Here is a 24,165-nt window from a genome sequence, read left to right as displayed (position 1 = left end):
ATGAAACAATTGTAGTGGCGATTTATTTACTTTATATTAACATTTTTTATGTATTGATTAAGTCTTTCCTTGTTTGATTGCAAAATAGTGGTTTTGTCTCTAATTAATATTATATATATATATATATATATATATATATATATATAGAGAGAGAGAGAGAGAGAGAGAGATGTACTTGCATAGCGAGTGACTTGATCTGAGATCGTGTACTGGAAGGTGCTTATAAGCCATTTAAGAAACACACAAAACCGGTCGATTCACTTCAACATTTAAGTTTAATTTGTCAAAATATTTTCATCGCTTTAAGACCGCAACCTGTTCACTGACAAAACTTGATACAGCACAAAGTTTTATCAGTGAACAGGTTGCGGTCTCATAGCGACGAAAATATTTTGATAAATTAAATTTAAATGTTGAAGTGAATCTAACGGTTTTTGTGTTTCTTAAATGGCTTATAAACACCTTCCACACTGCAATTGTTATATATATATCATCATCATCATCGTTTAACGTCCGTTCTCCATGCTAGCATGGGTTGGACGGTTCGACCGGGGATCTGGGAAGCCAGAAGGCTGCACCAGGCTCCAGTCTTATCTGGCAATGTTTCTACAGCTGGATGCACTTACTAACGCCAACCACTCCGTGAGTGTAGTGGGTGCTTTTTACGTGCCACCTGCACAGGTGCCAGGCGAGGCTGGCAACGGCCACGGTCGGATTGGTGTATTTTATGTGCCACCGGCACGGAAGCCAGTCGAGGCGGTGCTGGCATCGGCCACGAGTCGGATAGTGCTTTTTACGTGCTGGCATCGGCCACGAGTCGGATAGTGCTTTTTACGTGCTGGCATCGGCCATGAGTCGGATAGTGCTTTTTACGTGCTGGCATCGGCCACGAGTCGGATAGTGTGGTTTTAGTCTCCTCCTCTCCCCCTTCACTGTTCCCTCTCTCTCTCACTCTTCCTCTTTGACTCTCTCGTTGCTAAGGCAATCTATCTTTTTTTCTTCCACTTCCTTCATAAAGACAAGATGTGCTTTTACCTGTCTCTACTCAAAGTTCATCATTCTAGTGTTCATAATCTTCACATCGTTGTGGCTCAACAGCCCTCACTGTCCTGTTCTTGTTACCACTTTCACCCTCCGCAAAAAATCCCAAATTTTGTTTAATTTGCTTTGCGGGAAGGACTGTTTCAACAAAGTCGCATCTTGTCCTTACCTTCGAAATGCAGAGTAGATGAAACAGGGACAACTGAAGAAGGGGAATATTCTTCATGTTGCATGTCTCGTTTCACTGTTTGTTTGTTTTTACGTTGTTCAAAAAAAAGTTCGTTCCTATGTTTTTGTTTTCATTTCTCATTGTGTTCAACGTTTTTTGATATCCTGTACCCAGATATGCATGGATATATGATCAAACACCATGCATCCTTTTCCAAGTAAGTTTCTATCTATATATGTGCAGGAGTGGCTGTGTGGTAAGTAGCTTGCTAACCAACCACATGGTTCCGGGTTCAGTCCCACTGCTTGGCATCTTGGGCAAGTGTCTTCTGCTATAGCCCCAGGCCGACCAATGCCTTGTGAGTGGATTTGGTAGACGGAAACTGAAAGAAGCCTGTCGTATATATGTATATATAAATATGTATGTGTGTGTGTGTGTCTGTGTTTGTCCCCCCAACATTGCTTGACAACCGATGCTGGTGTGTTTATGTCCCTGTTACTTAGCGGTTCGGCAAAAGAGACCGATAGTATAAGTACTGGGCTTACAAAATAATAAGTCCCGGGATCGAGTTGCTCGATTAAAGGTGGTGCTCCAGCATGGCCACAGTCAAATGACTGAAACAAGTAAAAGAGAGTAAAGAGATATATGTGCCAGTGGCACATGTAAAAAGCACCAACCGATCATGGGCGCTGCCAACCTCCCCTGGCACCTGTGCTGGTGGCACATAAAAAGCACCCACTACACTCACGGAGTGGTTGGCGTTAGGAAGGGCATCCAGTTGTAGAAACACTGCCAGATCAGACTGGGGCCTGGTGCAGCCTCCTGGCTTCCCAGACCCCGGTTGAATCATCCAACCCATGCTAGCATGGAAAAACGGACATTAAACGATAATGATGATGATGGTGTGTGTGTGTGTGTGTGATGAAAATAGTGACACAGAGGGACAAAGGGATGACAAATGGATTCACCAGAAAACAGAATAACAAGAACATCACACACAATGGAAGTGGAGACATTCAGTTCCCCATCAACTGACAACCAAATATCATCACAATTTCGGCACTCTTTGACAATATTGTTCAACTTGGCAGAGCCAGTAATGGAAGCCGCCAGGGTATAAATGAGTGGACATGATAGACAAGCAGGCACCAAAAAAAAAAGTTGGGACACGAACAGTATATATATATATATATATATATGCCTGTGTGTTTGTTTATATATGTATGTATATGTGTGTGTGTATGTATGTATGTATGCCAATTCTGTTTTTTAATTATTATAAATCTTCCACTGAAGAGGGAGCCAGTTTCCAACAAAGATACAAGGCTCCATCTTTGAGATCTAGTTAACACAGACAAATTCACATTTGGAACTTGAGAAAAGTCTTGCATATTTTTACTGTTCCACTCACAGATTGGACTCATACGACTTAGCCGGTCAGTTTCTCTTTCTGAAAATCCCAGTTCATCCATATTCTCCTTTAAGCATTTACCAACAAAACCCAGTGCTCCAATTATTATTGTTATGAATATGAATTCATAGTCTGGATATAGAAGCTGGAGGTTTCAAAGCAGTTGTCCATAGATATCCTCTTTTTCTTTGATTTTCCAAGAGATATTTACGTATATCTGCAGGGCAGCTGACCTCTATGATGGTACATACCTTTGCCCCTGTCCCAAACAACAATATCCGGCCTGTTATGTTTACATTTGACAGAAGTTTTGATGGGAATGTGTTTACAAATGTTTCCCATAACAGAAGGATTTTGTAAGTTTATAAAAACATCCTATCCGTGGAGGAGTGTGGGTCAGTGGTTAGGGTGTTGGACTAATGATTGTAAGATCGAGGTTTCAATTCCTGGACCAAGCAATACATTGTGTTCTTGAGCAAAACACTTCATTTCACTCCAGAAACAGACTCTCTTAAATGCCTGGATGTGAAGGTGCATGGCTTAGTGGTTAGGGTGTTGGACCCATGATTGTAAGATTGTGGTTTCGATTCCTGGACCAGGCAATACATTGTGTTCTTGAGCAAAACACTTCATTTCACTCCAGAAACAGACTCTCTTAGATGCCTGGATGTGAAGGTGCATGGCTTAGTGGTTAGGGTGTTGGACTCATGATTGTAAGATTGTGGTTTCGATTCCTGGACCAGGCAATACATTGTGTTCTTGAGCAAAACACTTCATTTCACTCCAGAAACAGACTCTCTTAAATGCCTGGAAGTGAAGGTGCATGGCTCAGTGGTTAGGGTGTTGGACTCATGATTGTAAGATTGTAGTTTCGATTCCTGGACCAGGCAATACATTGTGTTCTTGAGCAAAACACTTCATTTCACTCCAGAAACAGACTCTCTTAAATGCCTGGAAGTGAAGGTGCATGGCTCAGTGGTTAGGGTGTTGGACTCATGATTGTAAGATTGTAGTTTCGATTCCTGGACCAAGCAATACATTGTGTTCTTGAGCAAAACACTTCATTTTACTCCAGAAACAGACTCTTTTCAATGCCTGGATGTGAAGGTGCATGGCTTAGTGGTTAGGGTGTTGGACTCATGATTGTAAGATTGTGGTTTCAATTCCTGGACCAGGTAATACATTGTGTTCTTGAGCAAAATACTTCATTGCACTCCAGAAACAGACTCTCTTAAATGCCAGGATGTGAAGGTGCATGGCTCAGTGGTTAGGGTGTTGGACTCATGATTGTAAGATTGTGGTTTCAATTACTGGACCAGGCAATACATTGTATTCTTGAGCAAAACACTTCATTTCATGTTGCTCCAATCCATTCAGCTATCCTGGAGAGGGATAGGCTCTGCTGGGTCTTCTCACCCAGGATACACTGCATGGCTGCAGCACTCCAACGAACCCCAAGGGGTTAATAAACTTGTCCATTGTCCATTTAATTTTGTCCAACACTCTAACATCTCTTCTAACTCATACATGCTACACAGAGACTAACACATGAAGACAACATACAGAATATATTATACAAAGTACTTACATCAAATTCACACATTTTACCAAATTCCAAGGCTTCCTGTGAAATATAAAGCAAAAGAAAGGCTTAGTCAGGTCATGTGATTATAGAGGCAAAGAGAGGGGAAAGAATACAAATTACCTGTGAAGATGGCCATAAGCACGTTTGAGAAAACAATACCAGGGTGGGTCATTATGCCAATAAAACAAAATAAACATATGCACTGATTCAATCCCACTTCTTTATTTTTCTACCATGTAACTATCCAATGGTTTGATGGGATAGAGATGAATGTTGTAAGTGAAGGGGAGAAATACATGAGTGGGTCAGGAAAAGGAAGGGGTCATGTTAGATTTGCAAGGGCAGTGGGAGTGAAAGAGTATAAAAAAGGTGTTAAGGACAAAGTAGATTCTTTTATTTTTTTCATTTATGAGTGTGTCCACGCTGGAGCACTGCCTTAAATAATAATAATAATAATAATCCTTTCTACTAAAAGTACAAGGTCGAAATTTTGGGGGAATGGACCAGACAATTACATTGACCCCAGTGCGTAACTGGTACTTAATTTATCGACCCCGAAAGGATGAAAGGCAAAGTTGACCTCAGTGGAAATTGAACTCAGAACAAAGATAGACAAAATGCTGCTAAGCATTTTGCATGGCGTGCTAATGGTTCTGCCAGCTTACCACAAGGCCTCAAACTTAGTGGGAGAGAACAAACCAATTACATCAACCCCGAAAAGATGAAAGGCACAGTTGACCTTGGCAGAATTTGAACTCAGAACGTAATATTTGGGAAATATCTGTAACGGCAGACGAAATACCTATTTCTTTACTACCCACAAGGGGCTAAACACAGAGGGGACAAACAAGGACAGACAGACAGTTTAAGTCGATTACATCGACCCCAGTGCGTAACTGGTACTTATTTAATTGACCCTGAAAGGATGAAAGGCAAAGTCGACCTCGGCGGAATTTGAACTCAGAACATAACGGCAGACGAAATACCTATTTCTTTACTACCCACAAGGGGCTAAACACAGAGAGGACAAACAAGGACAGACAAACAGATTAAGTCGATTATATCGACCCCAGTGCGTAACTGGTACTTAATTTATCGACCCCGAAAGGATGAAAGGCAAAGTTGACCTCGACGGATTTTGAACTCAGAACATAACGGCAGATGAAATACCGCTCAGCATTTTGCCCGGTGTGCTAATGTTTCTGCCAGCTCACCGCCTCAATGATTATAATAATAATAATAATAATAATAATAATAATCACAGTTGTACGAACCTCTTCGTTACCAAACAAGTAGTCGATATATGGCAGCACCTGGGAGAGTGGATCTTTGAAGAACTGGCAAATGAAGGGTGCGGCAAGGTTGGAGCAGAACGTCTTGTTGTTTTCGCTGGCATGTTTAGCAATACGTAATATAGCAGAGGGACACACTGTGAGGGGGAAACCCTGTTAAAAATAAAAGGGAAACAACAGCAATAATGAAAATAATGACAACAATAATAATAACAATAATAATAATAATAATAATAATAATAATAATAATGGTTTCAAATTTTGCCACAGAGATGAGTCGATTATATCAACCCCAGCGGTCAACTGGTACTTCATCATCATCATCGTTGTTGTTTAACGTCCACTTTCCATGCTAGCATGGGTTGGACGGTTTGAGTGAGGATTGGCGTACCAGATGGTTGCACCAGGCTCCAATCTGATCTGGGAGAACTTCTACAGCTGGATGCCCTTCCTAACGCCAACCACTCCGAGAGTGTAGCTGGTGGTTGGTGTTAAGAAGGGCATCAAGCTGTAGAAACGTTGATGATGATGTTACTCTTTTACTTGTTTCAGTTATTTGACTGCGGCCATGCTGGAGCACCGCCTTTAATCGAGCAACTCGACCCCGGGACTTATTCTTTTGTAAGCCCAGTACTTATTCTATCGGTTTCTTTTGCCGAACCGCTAAGGAAAGGGGACATAAACACACCAGCATCGGTTGTCAAGCAATGCTAGGGGGACAAACACAGACACACAAACGCATATATATACATATATACGACGGTCTTCTTTCAGTTTCCGTCTACCAAATCCACTCACAAGGCTTTGGTCGGCCCGAGGCTATAGTAGAAGACACTTGCCAAAGGTGCCACGCAGTGGGACTGATCCCAGAACCATGTGGTTGGTAAACAAGCTACTTACCACACAGCCACTCCTGCGCCTATGTGTATGTTTTTATATATATATATAGAGAGAGATAAATAGATATTATCAATAATAAAAGGGTAAAATTAATTAATTATTAATTAATGATTTTACCAAGTAGTGTTCAGTATGTAAAAAGACCATTTACGGTATATTTAAAACATTACTTTATATAATTAGGATTCAGTAAAAAAAATTTACTTTACCACACACTGAAACTTTTAGAAATAGCAGCCAAAAAAATCGTAGCTATTTCCTCTACTATAAGAAAAGTCTCCCAGACAATGCATACTCAAAAATAATTCACACAGGTATATATAATTATATAACGTAATGTTTTAGATAGATAGATGTGTGTGTATATCACCATCGTCATCATCGGTTAACGTCCGCTTTTCATGCTGGCATGAGTTGGATGATTTGACTGAGGACTGGCAAACCAGATGGCTGAACCAGGCTCCAATCCTGATCTGGCAGAGTTTCTACAGCTGGATGCCCTTCCTAACGCCAACCACTCCGAGAGTGTAGAGGGTGCCTTTACGTGCCACCAGTATGAGGGCCAGTCAGGTGGTACTGGCAACGGCCACGCTCAAATGGTGTTTTTTATGTGCCACCTGCACAGGAGCCAGTCCAGTGGCACTGGCATTGCCCTCGCTTGAATGTTGTTTTTTTTTTTTCACATTCCACCGGCACAAGTGCCAGTAAGGTGACACTGGTAATGACCTCGCTCGAACGGTGCTTTTTACGTGCCACTGGCACATTTTATCACTCCTCAAAGCGCCAACGGTTGAGCTCCACAGCCATTCTGATCCTTAGATCTGAAACAGTTAAACCTAACAGCCACTCTGATCCTGTAAACTCAAATATCTAATTACTTATATCACTAGGCAGGCATGTGGCCTAGTGGTTAAGGCATTGCCTTTACTATCACAGGATCATGGTTTCAATTCCTGGACTGGGCAATGCATTGTTTTCTTGAGCAAACCACATCATTTTCACATTGATCCAGGCAATTCAGCTGTAAATGGATTGTCATCCTGTTCAGGAAGAATATTGGGATCTTTTCCTTTTGAACGGCAGACAATTTCTAGTTAACTAAACACTTTAAAACTTCGTATACTGGTAGAATATGCCAAAATAAAACATTTTTTTCTCTTGGCTTTCTTGAGAAAATTGTAATTTGTTTGTTTAACGTAGTTTAATTTTTCGAATTTTAACCAATCCTATGCTCTCTTTTGAGCTAAAATCATTTGCTGCGTCTAAAACTGAGACAACATCCTGTAACTAACCCTAACCCCCACCTAACCCTAAATTTTTTTTTCTTAATTGTTAAATTAATTTAATTGTTACGCGTGTAAAAAAAACTAAAGCAATGGAAAATAATTTAAACAAAATAATTCTATAATTTTATACACACGCTTTCCGTACGTAAACATAACAATGACAGGATGTTGTTTCAGTTTTAGATGCAGCAAATGATTTTAGCTCAATAGAGGCCATCAATTGGTTAAAATTCGAAAAATTAAACTACGTTAAACTTACAAATTACAATTTTCTCAAGAAAGCCAAGAGAAAAAAATGTTTTATTTTGACACATTCTACCAGTATACGAAGTTTTACAGTGTTTAGTTAACCAGAAATTGTGTTGACATGTGCCGTTCAAAAGGAAAAGATCCTAATATTGTAATAAATAATCTTTGAAGATGTATAATTCTCCATTGTTCTTTATGAAATCCAACGAAGAGAACTCCGGATTTACATATCGTGTGAAACACAATTTAATTCTGTTGTGTCTGGGGAGAGTCATTTTATGGATCTTTTCTGTTTGAACGGCAGTTTTTTCTAGCGGTGTCATATGAAATTGTCACCCATAATTATGACCCTAGTATCAATCTATTGCATTTCAATCTGTTTTAGGGTTAGGGAGAAGGGTATCTTTTTTTCTTCACAAATGTAAATAAACCCAATCTGTTTCTTAAACGAGGGACATATTCATACGGCACAGAATGTTTTCGCCTCAATAGACGTCATTGATTGGTTAAAATTCGAAAACTTAAACTACGTTAAACTTACAAATTACAATTTTCTCAAGAAAGCCAAGAGAAAAAAAAGTTTTATTTTGACACATTATACCAGTATACGAAGTTTTAAAGTGTTTAGTTAACTAGAAATTGTGTTGACATGTGCCGTTCAAAAGGAAAAGATCCCAATATTGCAATCCTAGCCAAGGAACCCTGGTAACAAGCTGTATAAACCCTTGAACTTGAGACAGTATATTTCTTACACATCGCTAAGATCTGACCTACTTACAGCAATATAAAAATATTTGGCTTTCTCAACCAATTCCCAGTTTTCTTCCTTGTCAAGGTGAGACTCCTTGAAACAATTGGCAGCAGCTAAGTTGGCACACAGGGACCTGCAAATAGAAAGAAAGCAAACAAACACCGTAAACATTGCTGATTGTTCAAAGCATGTGCAAGAGGGGTCTTCTGAAAAATGTTTTGGTTCTGCATAAAAAGCTAGGAGCTCCCTATGATTTTAATCATACAGAAGCGCAGGAGTGGCTGTGTGGTAAGTAGCTTGCTTACCAACCACATGGTTCCTGGTTCAGTCCCACTGTGTGGCACCTTGGGCAAGTGTTGTTTTTTTATAGCCTCAGGCCGACCAAAACCTTGTGAGTGGATTTGGTAGACGGAAACTGAAAGAAGCCCATCATATACATAAATATATATATATATATATATAGGCACAGGAGTGGCTGTGTGGTAAGTAGCTTGTTTACCAGCCACATGGTTCCGGGTTCAGTCCCACTGCGTGGAACCTTGGGCAAGTGTCATCTACTATAGCTTCAGGCTGACCAATGCCTTGTGAGTGGATTTGGTAGACGGAAACTGAAAGAAGCCTGTCGTATATATGTATATATGTGTGTGTGTGTGCGTATGAATATGTTTGTGTATCTATGTTTGTCACTGCAACATCGCTTGACAACCGACGCTGGTGTGTTTATGTCCCCATAACTTAGTGGTTTGGCAAAAGAGACTGATATAATAAGTACTAGGCTTTCAAAGATTAAGTTCTGGGGTCGATTTGCACACTGTAAATGTTACTGTTTGTGCAAAGCACATGCAAGAGGGGTCTTCTGAAAAATGTTTTGGTTCTGCATAAAAAGCTAGGAGCTCCCTATGATTTTGATCATACACAGGTGCAGGAGTGGCTGTGTGGTAAGTAGCTTGCTTACCAACCACATGGTACCTGGTTCAGTCCCACTGCATGGCACTTGGGCAAGTGTCTTCTACTATAGCCTCGGATCGACCAAAGCCTTGGGAGTGAATTTGGTAGACGGAAACTGAAAGGAGCCCATTGTATCATCATCATCATTTAACATCCGTTTTCCATGCTAGCATGGGTTGGACGGTTCAACTGGGGTCTGGGAAGCCAGAAGGCTGCGCCAGGCCCAGTCTGATCTGGCAGTGTTTCTACGGCTGGATGCCCTTCCTAACGCCAACCACTCCGTGAGTGTGTATATATATATATATATATAATTAATTAATAAGGGTGAGAGAATTAGATACTAATTTAATAGTATATTTATTCAACACCAAGTGGCCTAGTGCTACGAGAAACCTGGATTATTATAATATTTTATAACATATTATAATATTTTTACAAAATAAATATAAGAGAGTGGTCACTATATTGCTCACTCTAGCACCAGTTAATCCAAAAGGTTTCAACCACGAAAATACATGTTTCCCATGAAAGCCAGTACGACTGTTAGCTCACACGGACAGGGCAAGTAAAAAATAACAAAAATACAGATTATTTTGGGACAATTGTTTCGCTATTAATGAATTAAATGTAATATTACTTACAAGAAAATCCATTTGTAGCTCGTCAGCCAAGACTATCTGGATGAAATCCACTCAATCACACGCCAGATTTTACCATAACGATAAATACGCGTGTGGTTCAATTGATTACATCCGACGTTATAATTCGAATGCCCCAACCAACAGCGCGCCAAACTTTCACGGAAAACAAATACAGCATTTAGAAATAAATGCAGCATAATTATAATTAATTAATAAGGGTGAGAGAATTAGATACTAATTTAATAGTATATTTATTCAACACCAAGTGGCCTAGTGCTACGAGAACCTGGATTATTATAATATTTTATAACATATTATAATATTTTTACAAAATAAATATAAGAGAGTGGTCACTATATTGCTCACTCTAGCACCAGTTAATCCAAAAGGTTTCAAACACGAAAATACATGTTTCCCATGAAAGCCAGTACGACAATTGTTTCGCTATTAATGAATTAAATGTAATATTACTTACAAGAAAATCCTCTCACCCTTATTAATTAATTATAATTATGCTGCATTTATTTCTAAATGCTGTATTTGTTTTCCGTGAAAGTTTGGCGCGCTGTTGGTTGGGGCATTCGAATTATAACGTCGGATGTAATCAATTGAACCACACGCGTATTTATCGTTATGGTAAAATCTGGCGTGTGATTGAGTGGATTTCATCCAGATAGTCTTGGCTGACGAGCTACAAATGGATTTTCTTGTAAGTAATATTACATTTAATTCATTAATAGCGAAACAATTGTCCCAAAATAATCTGTATTTTTGTTATTTTTTACTTGCCCTGTCCGTGTGAGCTAACAGTCGTACTGGCTTTCATGGGAAACATGTATTTTCGTGGTTGAAACCTTTTGGATTAACTGGTGCTAGAGTGAGCAATATAGTGACCACTCTCTTATATTTATTTTGTAAAAATATTATAATATGTTATAAAATATTATAATAATCCAGGTTTCTCGTAGCACTAGGCCACTTGGTGTTGAATAAATATACTATTAAATTAGTATCTAATTCTCTCACCCTTATTAATTAATTATAATTATGCTGCATTTATTTCTAAATGCTGTATTTGTTTTCCGTGAAAGTTTGGCGCGCTGTTGGTTGGGGCATTCGAATTTAACGTCGGATGTAATCAATTGAACCACACGCGTATTTATCGTTATGGTAAAATCTGGCGTGTGATTGAGTGGATTTCATCCAGATAGTTGGCTGACGAGCTACAAATGGATTTTCTTGTAAGTAATATTACATTTAATTCATTAATAGCGAAACAATTGTCCCAAAATAATCTGTATTTTTGTTATTTTTTACTTGCCCTGTCCGTGTGAGCTAACAGTCGTACTGGCTTTCATGGGAACATGTATTTTCGTGGTTGAAACCTTTTGGATTAACTGGTGCTAGAGTGAGCAATATAGTGACCACTCTCTTATTTTATTTTGTAAAAATATTATAATATGTTATAAAAATTATAATAATCCAGGTTCTCGTAGCACTAGGCACTGGTGGTGTTGAATAAATATACTATTAAATTAGTATCTAATTCTCTCACCCTTATTAATTAATTATAATTATGCTGCATTTATTTCTAAATGCTGTATTTGTTTTCCGTGAAAGTTTGGCGCGCTGTGGTTGGGGCATTCGAATTATACGTCGGATGTAATCAATTGAACCACACGCGTATTATCGTTATGGTAAAATCTGGCGTGTGATTGAGTGGATTTCATCCAGATAGTCTTGGCTGACGAGCTACAAATGGATTTTCTTGTAAGTAATATTACATTTAATTCATTAATAGCGAAACAATTGTCCCAAAATAATCTGTATTTTTGTTATTTTTTACTTGCCCTGTCCGTGTGAGCTAACAGTCGTACTGGCTTTCATGGGAAACATGTATTTTCGTGGTTGAAAACTTTTGGATTAACTGGTGCTAGAGTGAGCAATATAGTGACCACTCTCTTATATTTATTTTGTAAAAATATTATAATATGTTATAAAATATTATAATAATCCAGGTTTCTCGTAGCACTAGGCCACTTGGTGTTGAATAAAATACTATTAAATTAGTATCTAATTCTCTCACCCTTATTAATTAACTATAATTATGCTGCATTATTTCTAAATGCTGTATTTGTTTTCCGTGAAAGTTTGGCGCGCTGTTGGTTGGGGCATTCGAATTATAACGTCGGATGTAATCAATTGAACCACACGCGTATTTATCGTTATGGTAAAATCTGGCGTGTGATTGAGTGGATTTCATCCAGATAGTCTTGGCTGACGAGCTACAAATGGATTTTCTTGTAAGTAATATTACATTTAATTCATTAATAGCGAAACAATTGTCCCAAAATAATCTGTATTTTTGTTATTTTTTACTTGCCCTGTCCGTGTGAGCTAACAGTCGTACTGGCTTTCATGGGAAACATGTATTTTCGTGGTTGAAACCTTTTGGATTAACTGGTGCTAGAGTGAGCAATATAGTGACCACTCTCTTATATTTATTTATTATATTATATATATATATATATATATATATAGATGATCGGGTCTTGACTGATGATTGAGGGCTTCGAATGTCCCGTCCGTGTTTTCTGTGCCGTCTTCTAAATGTTTCACGTTCTTGTCCCAGTTTGTATTTTTTTACTTTTACACACACACACACACACATATATATATATATATATATATATATATATATATATATATATATATGTGTGTGTGTGTATATGTTTGTGTGTCTGTGTTTGTTCCCCCAACATCATTTGACAACCGATGCTGGTGTGTTTACGTCCCCGTAACTTAGTAGTTCGGTAAAAGAGACCGAGAGAATAAGTACTAGGCTTACAAAGAATAAGTCCTGGGTTGATTTGTTCGACTAAAGGCGGTGCTCCAGCATGGCCGCAGTCAAATGACTGAAACAAGTAAAAGAGTAAAAAGAGAGTAATTTATATTCTACACCTCAGCTTAATAACAACAAAGTTATCTTAGTAAATTCTTCGTTGCTTTCAAAATTAACTGAAACAGTGTATTTCTACAGAAATATTATTTTCTACTCTAGACACAAGGCCTGAAATTTGGGGGGAGGGGGCCAGTCGATTAGATTGACCCCAGTTTGCAATTGGTACTTAATTTATTGACCCTGAAAGGATGAAAGGCAAAGTCGACCTCAATGGAATTTGAACTCAGAACATAGTGGCAGAGGAAATACCTATTTCTTTACTACCCACAAGGGGATAAACACAGAGGGGATAAACAAACACAGACAAAGGGATTAAGTTGATTACATCGACCCCAGTGTGTAACTGGTACTTAATTTATCGACCCTGAAAGGATGAAAGGCAAAGTCGACCTCGGTGGAATTTGAACTCAGAACGTAACAGCAGGCGAAATACCTATTTCTTTACTACCCACAAGGGGATAAACACAGAGGGGATAAACAAAGACAGACAAAGGGATTAAGTTGATTACATCGACCCCAGTGTGTAACTGGTACTTAATTTATCGACCCTGAAAGGATGAAAGGCAAAGTCGACCTCGGTGGAATTTGAACTCAGAACGTAACAGCAGGCGAAATACCTATTTCTTTACTACCCACAAGGGGATAAACACAGAGGGGATAAACAAAGACAGACAAAGGGATTAAGTCGATTATATCGACTCCAGTGCGTAACTGGTGCTTAATTTATTGACTCCGAAAGGATGAAAGGCAAAGTCAACCTCAGTGGAATTTGAACTCAGAACGTAGCGGCAGACGAAATACCTATTTCTTTACTACCCACAAGGAGCTAAACATAGAGGGGACAAACAAAGACAGACAAAAGGACTAAGTCGATTATATCGACCCCAGTGCGTAACTGGTGCTTAATTTATTGACTCCGAAAAGATGAAAGGCAAAGTCAACCTCGGCGGAATTTGAACTCAGAACGTAATGGCAGACGAAATACGGCTAAGCATTTGGCCCAGCATGCTAACATTTCCACCTTATTTCTACAGAAATATTGTAACAAAAAGGGCTGGAATGACTATGTTAATAAGCTATATTTCATAAAGAGCTGGTAGGTAAGAAAATAAAAAGGAAAAGGTACGGCACAACTTAGTGCAGTTCAAAATTGTACTCACCTGTGGCTTCCAGAGACCACAACACCACAAGTTCCAGTTGGGGCCTCGTCTGTATACTGGAAACTGACGTTCACCTTTGCGTCTTTGGCTTTCTTCTCTAAGATATCACCAAACTTGTCTTTGCTGATGCAGCCAAGATATGAGGTAGCATGAGGTTTTTCCAGGAGCCACTGTGTATGGTGCAGGGGTAGAAGAAGAGAGGGAGAGAGAAAGAGACAGTAAAATTTAGATAAATTGTCTACCTTTGCATGATGGGAAGCATAAATTCACAACAGCATTTATTACAAGAGTGATAAAAGATTTGACTGCCTTTCCCCTGCTGGATAGAAAAACAGACCCATCATCATCATCATTTAGCGTCCGCTTTCCATCCTAGCATGGGTTGGACGGTTCTACTGGGGTCTGTGAAGCCAGAAGGCTGCATCAGGCCCAGTCTGATCTGGCAGTGTTTCTACGGCTGGATGCCCTTCCTAACGCCAACCACTCCGTGAGTGTAGTGGGTGCTTTTTACGTGCCACCCGCACAGGTGCCAGACGGAGCTGGCAAACGGCCACGGACGGATGGTGCTTTTTACGTGCCACCGGCACGGGGGCTAGGCGAGGCTGGCAACGGCCACAATCGGATGGTGCGTTTTACGTGCCACCAGCATGGGGGCCAGGCAAGGCTGGCAACAGGCACAAACGGATGGTGCTACGTGCCACCGGCACAGGGGCCAGGCGAGGCTGTCAACAGACACGAACGGATGGTGGTACGTGCCACCGGCACGGGGGCTAGGCGAGGCTGGCAACGGCCACGAATGGATGGTGCTACGTGCCACCAGCACGGGGGCCAGACGAGGCTGGCAACGGACACGAACAGATGGTGCTTTTATGTGCCACCGGCACGGGGGCCAGACGAGGCTGGCAACGGCCACGAACGGATGGTGCTACGTGCCACCAGCACGGGGGCCAGACGAGGCTGGCAACGGCCACGATCGGATGGTGCTTTTTATGTGCCACCGGCATGGGGGCCAGGCAAGGCTGGCAACAGCCATGAACGGATGGTGCTACGTGCCACCGGCATCGGGGCCAGACGAGGCTGGCAACGGACACGAACGGATGGTGCTTTTACGTGCCATGTTGACAAGAAATTGGGGCTGGATTCAATACCCCTTATGAAGGGCCCAGGATAGTATTACCAAGCAGTTTGTTAGGTGGGGCTCTTAGGGTAAAAGGAAAACCAAGAAACTTCTGGTAATATGACCTTAATAAATGAAGTGAGATCCGGAAGGAGTTGGGAAGGAATTACAGGTTTTTGCCCAAAGTCAAGAAAAAAACCCCAACAAAGTGGAAATGAGAAAGACAAACTTACTTGTACTACACGAATTGCATTCAATGTTGCCCCACCAGGGGTGAATTCAACATCTTTAAATGATAACATTTCATCATACCTAGAAAAGAAAAGACAAACCTTAAAGACAAAACTATGTTGGGATGTTTACGTGGTCCTTTCATATGCTAGATGCAGCAGTCAAATATCATTTTAGTGTATTAGAAGAGAATGGAAGATGTAGGGAACGATATCTCTCTTTCTCTCTTTTACTTGTTTCAGTCATTTGACTGCGGCCATGCTGGAGCACCGCCTTTAGTCGAGCAAATCGACCCTGGGACTTATTCTTTGTAAGCCCAGTACTTATTCTATCGGTCTATTTTGCCAAACCGCTAAGTTATGGAGACGTATACACACCAGCATCGGTTGTCATGCGATATTGGGGGGACAAACACAGACACACAAACATATACACACACACATATATATATATATATATATACATATATACGACGGGCTTCTTTCAGTTTCCGTCTACCAAATCCACTCACAAGGCTTTGGTCGGCCCGAGGCTATAGTAGAAGACACTTGCCCAAGGTGCCACGCAGTGGGACTAAACCCTGAACCATGTGGTTGGTAAGCAAGCTACTTACCACACAGCCACTCCTATGCCTATATATATATATATATATTCATACAATACTAAATGTGCTCATGATGACGATAGCAGGAAAATACAAGGTAGGTCAAGAGGAAAGTCAGTAAAAATAATCTCATTTTGAGGGTTTAAAGTTCTGTTACCATAGCTACTCCTACTACTGCCATCACTGCCACCGATAACAACAACAAAGAAGATGATAATAATTGAAATGTAAACATCTCTGAGAACTGTTGTTTACAACATTTCAAAAAATAGCCCAAGAATTACTGCTTTGGCCAGGGTCAAAATACAGGTCTCTTGACATGTTCAAGAAACTGTGATGCCTAAACCAAACACTAATCAACTTGAGTAATTTAGTAAAATCACACACTGATAGGTCAGAATACAGTTTGCAAAAATTAACATTCTGGAGCCTATACAAATGTATTTAAGGCACAGAGTTTAGGTATCTCACTACAGTTGTAAATTGTAAAACTTAACTGTCACCACTACTACATGAACCTGAAGATTGCATAGGTTAATGCATGAAAGTACTAGTGTAATCAGATTGGACATTTAATATTCTATAGAATATGAAAATTAGACAAAGATGGGGTTTCTTTGAGTAATATATTCATGTATACACAATCATACACACCCATGTGTGTGTGTATATATATATATATATATCGTCATCGTTTAATGTCTGCTTTCCATGCTGGCATGGGTTGAACGGTTTGACTGAGGTCTGGCGAACCAGATGGCTACACCAAGCTCCAGTCTTGATCTGGCAGAGGTTCTACAGCTGGATGCCCTTCCTAACGCCAACCACTCCGAGAGTATAGTGGGTGCTTTTACATGCCACCTTGGGCAAGTGTCTTCTACTATAGCCTCAAGCTGACCAAAGCCTTGTGAGTGGATTTGGTAGATGGAAACTGAAAGAAGCCTGTCATATATATGTATGTAGATATATATATATATATATATATATGTATGTATGTATGTATGTATGTATGTATGTATGTATGTATGTATGTATGTATGTATGTATGTGTGTGTGTGTGTATGTTTGTGTGTCTGTATTTGTCCCCCCAACACCGCTTGACAACCGATGCTGGTGTGTTTACGTCCCCATAACTTAGCAGTTCAGCAAAAGAGACCGATAGAATAAGTACTAGGCTTACAAGTGACTGAAACAAGTAAAAGAGACAGAGTAAAGAGTAAGCTATTAACAAGAAAACTGATTAGAACAAAATTCGCCAGTTGAGTGAGTACCACCACCCAGGGGCAATCAAAAAATAATAAGTAACTTACATAGGCATGTGTTTTTCTTCAGCTAGGATAGCAGCATCAGCTTTCAGGTCATATCTGGAAAAAGAAGTGAAAATGGTCTTAGCATAACACATTTGTACATTGGTGAACCAGGGGTAGTTGATCACAGGTTTCAGAATGGCCAAGCACTGGTTTACTGTATTTCTGCAGAAGTTACACAAATACTAGAACTGGGCACCACTGCATAGTGCCAAGGGCTCTAAATTTGCCATCAAGATGTAGAACAAGATACTGCAATAGCCTGGGATTCAGAGGTCCACAGCTCTTCAATATCCTCCCGAAGGACCTGAGAGACCTGCATGGGGTAGATGTAGGTGTCTTCAAAATAAAGTTGGACCTCTTCCTGTCAGGAAGTATTTGAAGGGTTAGAAACCGGTCCTGCATCATCCGATTCTAGGTTGTCCATATATCGAATGTTCTTCCTAGAGGTAAGACAAATTCTTTTCATGTTTGTTGCACACACACGTCTTTGCTAGTATATACGCAGTGAAGCTATACAATAGCATTGTATTTGTATCGATTGCTATTTTCCAGTAAATATTGGTGCCTTGTACCATTTATCTACTTTTATATATATGTATATATATATATATATATATATATATATATATATATATATTAATCAAAATAAAAACATGATTCAAAGGATTTAGCGGTACATATGTTTCGGGCCTTTATTAGACGGTTTTATAACAATGCATAATTAATGTAAATGTGTGTCTATAGCCTTCTTCAGCCATGTACAATTACTACTTCAAGGACATGTATTACATTATAAGTTTTATGTTGGGGATGCAAATCCTCATAGTCGCGTACGACAGAGTGGGGCACCAACACGAAATCGAAGCGTCCATCCTGCTTTTGACTCGATGTAGAATGAGGAAGTTTGGATGTTGAGCTAGAGAGAGAAGGGGTTGGGGGGCGGTTGAATCTTTAGTGAGTTAGGGATCACAAAGGGGGAGTAAAAGAGTAAAATATTACAAAAGAGTAAATATTTTAAAAAATATATAAAAAAGATATAAGAATATAAAAACAGATATAAGAATATAAAAAAATATATATAAGAATATAAAAAAGTATCTAAGTATATAAATATATAAATATATATACATAAATGCACACGGATGTGAAATAAACATGGTAATATAAATAAATAGAGATATAGATAAAGAAGTGAAAATAAGGACGAAAAAATAATAAGAGGAAGAAAAAAGTCGTACGCGACTATGAGGATTTGTATCCCCAATGTAAAACTTATAATGTAATACATGTCCTTGAAGTAGTGATTGTACGCGGCTGAAGAAGGCCATAGACACACATTTACATCAGTTATGCATTGTTATAAACCATCTAATAAAGGCCCGAAACATATGTACCGCTGAATCATGTTTTTATTTTGATTAATATATATATATAATATATATATATATTATATATATATAATCAAAATAAAAACATGATTCAAAGGATTAGCGGTACATATGTTTCGGGCCTTTATTAGACGGTTTTATAACAATGCATAATTAATGTAAATGTGTGTCTATAGCCTTCTTCAGCCACGTACAATTACTACTTCAAGGACATGTATTACATTATAAGTTTTATGTTGGGGATGCAAATCCTCATAGTCGCGTACGACAGAGTGGGGCACCAACATGAAATCGAAGCGTCCATCCCGCTTTTGACTCGATGTAGAATGAGGAAGTTTGGATGTTGAGCTAGAGAGAGAAAGGGTTGGGGGGGCGGTTGAATCTTTAGTGAGTTAGGGATCACAAAGGGGGAGTAAAAGAGTAAAATATTACAAAAGAGTAAATATTTTTAAAAATATATAAAAAAGATATAAGAATATAAAAACAGATATAAGAATATAAAAAAATATATATAAGAATATAAAAAAGTATCTAAGTATATAAATATATAAATATATATACATAAATGCACACGGATGTGAAATAAACATGGTAATATAAATAAATAGAGATATAGATAAAGAAGTGAAAATTAAGGACGAAAAAATAATAAGGAGGAAGAAAAAAGTCGTACGCGACTATGAGGATTTGTATCCCCAATGTAAAACTTATAATGTAATACATGTCCTTGAAGTAGTGATTGTACGCGGCTGAAGAAGGCCATAGACACACATTTACATCAGTTATGCATTGTTATAAACCATCTAATAAAGGCCCGAAACATATGTACCGCTGAATCATGTTTTTATTTTGTTAATATATATATATATATATATATTTATATATTTATATATTATATATATATATATAAGCGAGAAAGAAGCAACAAGAATGGATAGGTTTTTAGTACAATCGTTTCATACAAGGACAGGCTTTATTAAAAGTTGCAAAGATTGCAGCATATAAACGTGTCCCGTACTCATCAGCTAAAATACATGTGAGTTCTCTAGACATCCTAGTGGTTGAGGCTATACTCATGAAGTAATGTAGATAATTAAGTAACATAAACAGATTTCCAAAGTTCAATTTTTTAAAATTCTGTGATAAGACTGTACATCATCTTTAAAGAGCTTTAATGAACTTTGGAAATCTGTTTATGTTACTTAATTATCTACATTACTTCATGAGTATAGCCTCAACCACTAGTATGTCTAGAGAACTCACATGTATTTTAGCTGATGAGTACGGGACACGTTTATATGCTGTAATTTTTACAACTTTTAATAAAGCCTGTCCTTGTATGAAACGATTGTACTAAAAACCTATCCATTCTTGTTGCTTCTTTCTCGCTTATAATCACCCCACATTACTGTATTGTTAAAACAGTATAGTTTTCTTTTGGTGCATCTAATTAGGTACCATATTCAAGTAAATTCATTTAAATTAACTTGAATCTTTATTGCTTTTTGAATATATATATATATATATATATATATATATATATATATATATATATATAATTATAATAAAGGGTTATTTGCAACAAGTTGCTTAAACCACATACCGAAAATATTAGAAATAGCAGTCAAATGGGCTACTATTACTATTACTACAAAAATAAGTCTCCGCAAACAACAGTATTTGTAACCCGTATATGGTAAAAAGAAGGAAGACAACGAAATCACACAGTCTACTTGGATTAATTATGGATGATCATTTCTGGATTAGAATCAAAAATTCATTTCCTTATCAACATAATATCTTTATATATAAAACTGAAGTTGTGTGTGTGAGAGTCTGTCTCCTCCAATTTAGATTCCTAACTACTCCCACATTTTGCGGTGCAGTTTAACCAAAACCGGTTATCTTATAGTCATGATTCATATTGAGCCCTTCTGGGTATTAGCACGCATCTACGATGAGTCTACAATGATAAAAAAATTTACCATCATTTTTTCACATTTTCAATGCATTTTTTGCTCGGTTTATATAAGGGAAGTAACTCTCTAAAAATGCTTATATAGTTATTTCCCTTACAAATCCGAACAACGCCGGGCGATACTGTTAGTTTCCTATAAATCTAGAAATGCTAGGAAAAAACTCATATATATGTATGTGTATATATTTATGTACTAGCTTAAAACTAGCCCTTGTGGAGGACTCTTCTTTGGGCCTTGAGCTTAATAATGGCACCATTCGAGTGTGATCATTGCCAGCATCACCTTATTAGCACATGTGTCGAGTGAACAATAACATTCTAGCGTGGTTGTTGCCAGTGCCGCCGGACTAGCTCCCATGCAGGTAGAACATAAAAAAACACCTTTTGAGCATGGTTGTTGCCAGTACTGCCTGACTGGCCCTCGTGCCGGTGTCATAAAAGCACCCACTACACTCTCGGAGTGGTTGGCATTAGGAAGGGCATCCAGCTGTAGAATTTTTGTCAGATCAAGACTGAAGCCTGGTGCAGCCTTCTGGTTCACCAGTCCTCAGTCAAACCGCCCAACCCATGCCAGCATGCAACAGCAGACGTTAAACGATGATGATGATGAGATCATGATCTATCAAACGAAAAAACTTACTTATCAAGGAATTCCGAGGCCCCTTGGATGGTAATGTCCAGCAGAGGATTTCCATAACCAAGTAACACACCTTCACTGAAATAAAAGAAACACAGCATTTAGTGATTGCCATTGTCCAGCCACTGAGCATCACATCTAATACACACACACACACACACACATATATGCATATTTCTTTCTCTGTTAAGCATAACATTTATAGTGTAGGTAGTAAAGAAGTGTGCCATGATACCAAAAGGTTTCAAGTTCAATCCCACTCTGCAGCAACTTGCACATAACTTGTTTTTTTTTTTAAATGTTTCTGTCATTTGACTGTGGCCATGCTGGGGCAACACATTGGAAAGTTTTCAGACGAAAGGATTGACTTCAGTACTTTGTTTTTTTTTTTGTTTTTAAGCCTGGTATTTATTCTATCGGTATCTTTTGCTGAACTGCTAAGTAACAGGGATGTAAACACACCAACACTAGTTGTCAAAGAAACATACACACACATATATATAAGCCTATCATGTGCATGTGTGTATATGTATGAATGTATGTATGTGTATCATTAGCCACTACACACGTTTCTTTTCTCTCTTTGTTTTTTCTGTGTCCCTTTCCGATGAAGAGCGTAGGCTCGAAACGTAAAAGACTTTTTCTATTCCTGAGCGTTATACTAATACATTTGTTTGTTTGTACACCACCTGCCTTCATCTTTTGTTTATTTTCGTAACCTTTCCCTTCATATATATATATATATAGGCGCAGGAGTGGCTGTGTTGTAAGTAGCTTGCCTACCAACCACATGGTTCTGGGTTCAGTCCCACTGCGTGGCATCTTGGGCAAGTGTCTTCTGCTATAGCCTCGAGCAAACCAATGCCTTGTGAGTGGATTTGGTAGAAGGAAACTGAAAGAAGCCTGTCGTATATATATATATATATATATGTATGTATGTGTATGTATATGTTTGTGTGTCTGTGTTTGTCCCTCTAGCATTGCTTGACAACCGATGCTGGTGTGTTTATATCCCCGTTACTTAGCGGTTCGGCAAAAGAGACCGATAGAATAAGTACTGGGCTTACAAAGAATAAGTCCCAGGGTCGATTTGCTCGGCTAAAGGCGGTGCTCCAGCATGGCCGCAGTCAAATGACTGAAACAAGTAAAAGAGAAAAAGAGTAAAGAGAAAGATATATATATATATATATATATATATATATACTAGCAGCTAAGCCTGGTTTCACCCGGTCTGTTTGGATGATGTGGCTGTGATAGTTTTCGTTTAGGTATAATCTATAACACCGTTTCTCAACCTTATCATTTCTGGTCCCCTGTTTCGATTGGAGCCTCCAACTGTATGAAAATTTCCCGACCGCAACCCCGTCAGAAAACTTAAAATTAGATTCAATACAAAATAGGATTCAATAGTGAATCGTATTTTGTATTAAATCTAATTTTGATTCAACATCTTCTCCATGTTTCTATAATTGTTTTAAGGTATTTTTATACCTATAACGATATTTTTAAACTCCTATTTTCATATTCTTATTACTCGCTCTGGCTGTTTTTTATGAATCTTTACTAGAAATCATTCTTCCTCTCTTTTTGGACCTCTCAAAAAGTTTGAATTGTTCTCTTTTTTTAACTTATCTATATATACATAAAGCTGAAGTTGTCTGTGTATGGCAGGTTTGGTAGCCTTCAACTAACACTATCTCCTCAGAGACCCTGCGGCACAAGTTGACCAAAATTGAGAGTATGATAGAAGAAGGCTTGCTCTTCCTTCCGTAGAAGAAAAAATTCAAATCGGATCATGTTAACACCAAAAATTATTTACATCAAAAAGGTGCTTTTTTTTTCTATGAAAATGCCTATTTTTACGAATTTTTGACTGCTGTGTCACCATTTTTCAGTGTATTTCAAACAGAAAAATGTTCACTGAAAGAGAATAACAAGCTACATAATGCACAATTTTTACTTTTCAAAAATTCCAATTGTAAAGGGTCGAAACAAACCCAAGCAACGCCGGGCGATACTGCTAGTATATATGTATATATATATATATACAAGATAAGAAAATGGAGAAATACATCTAAATCAAATATCAATTACCAGATAATACTCAATCACCTACTTTATTAAACCACCACCTAAGAGACTGTAGGGTTAAACATAAAAAAAGCAGAACAAATCAGTGTACATAAAGGAATGTACATAAAAAAGTGTACATAAAAGAGTAATGTTGTATAGTATTGACAACGATAATGATACTGACTTTAATGACACTTTAGAAACTATTATGAAGTAATATAATGTACTATTGACTATGTATATTTACATCTAGATATTAATTTATGTATGTTTATTATAACAATATTAAGTCGAAAAACTGAGACATTGAGTGTGGAACACATATATACGTTTACTAATTTATATTATTTATTTATATCATTATGTAAATGTATATTTTTATATGTATAGGAGTGTGAGTATATGCACTCATATGTATATATATATATATAT

General features: G+C 38.3%; 1 protein-coding gene across 1 annotated transcript in view; it reads right to left on the bottom strand.

Moving 5' to 3' along the window:
- The window catches only part of LOC115225481 (adenosine kinase 2), a 32,237-nt gene extending 10,469 nt beyond the window's left edge, over positions 1-21,768 (bottom strand). Inside the window, exons 1-7 of the mRNA XM_029796436.2 lie at positions 21,664-21,768; positions 17,658-17,711; positions 15,746-15,824; positions 14,396-14,565; positions 8,712-8,817; positions 5,481-5,651; positions 4,210-4,245 (exon numbers count right to left, since the gene is read on the bottom strand). Coding sequence (XP_029652296.2) covers positions 4,210-4,245; positions 5,481-5,651; positions 8,712-8,817; positions 14,396-14,565; positions 15,746-15,824; positions 17,658-17,711; positions 21,664-21,761 — 714 coding nt within the window. The 5' untranslated portion in view covers positions 21,762-21,768. The remainder of the gene's footprint in view (positions 1-4,209; positions 4,246-5,480; positions 5,652-8,711; positions 8,818-14,395; positions 14,566-15,745; positions 15,825-17,657; positions 17,712-21,663) is intronic.
- Between the last annotated feature and the right edge of the window lie 2,397 nt (positions 21,769-24,165).

This window comes from Octopus sinensis, linkage group LG27 (assembly GCF_006345805.1).
Source record: "Octopus sinensis linkage group LG27, ASM634580v1, whole genome shotgun sequence".
In the NCBI taxonomy this organism is placed as follows: domain Eukaryota; kingdom Metazoa; phylum Mollusca; class Cephalopoda; order Octopoda; family Octopodidae; genus Octopus; species Octopus sinensis.
This window is presented reverse-complemented; position numbering and strand designations above follow the sequence as displayed.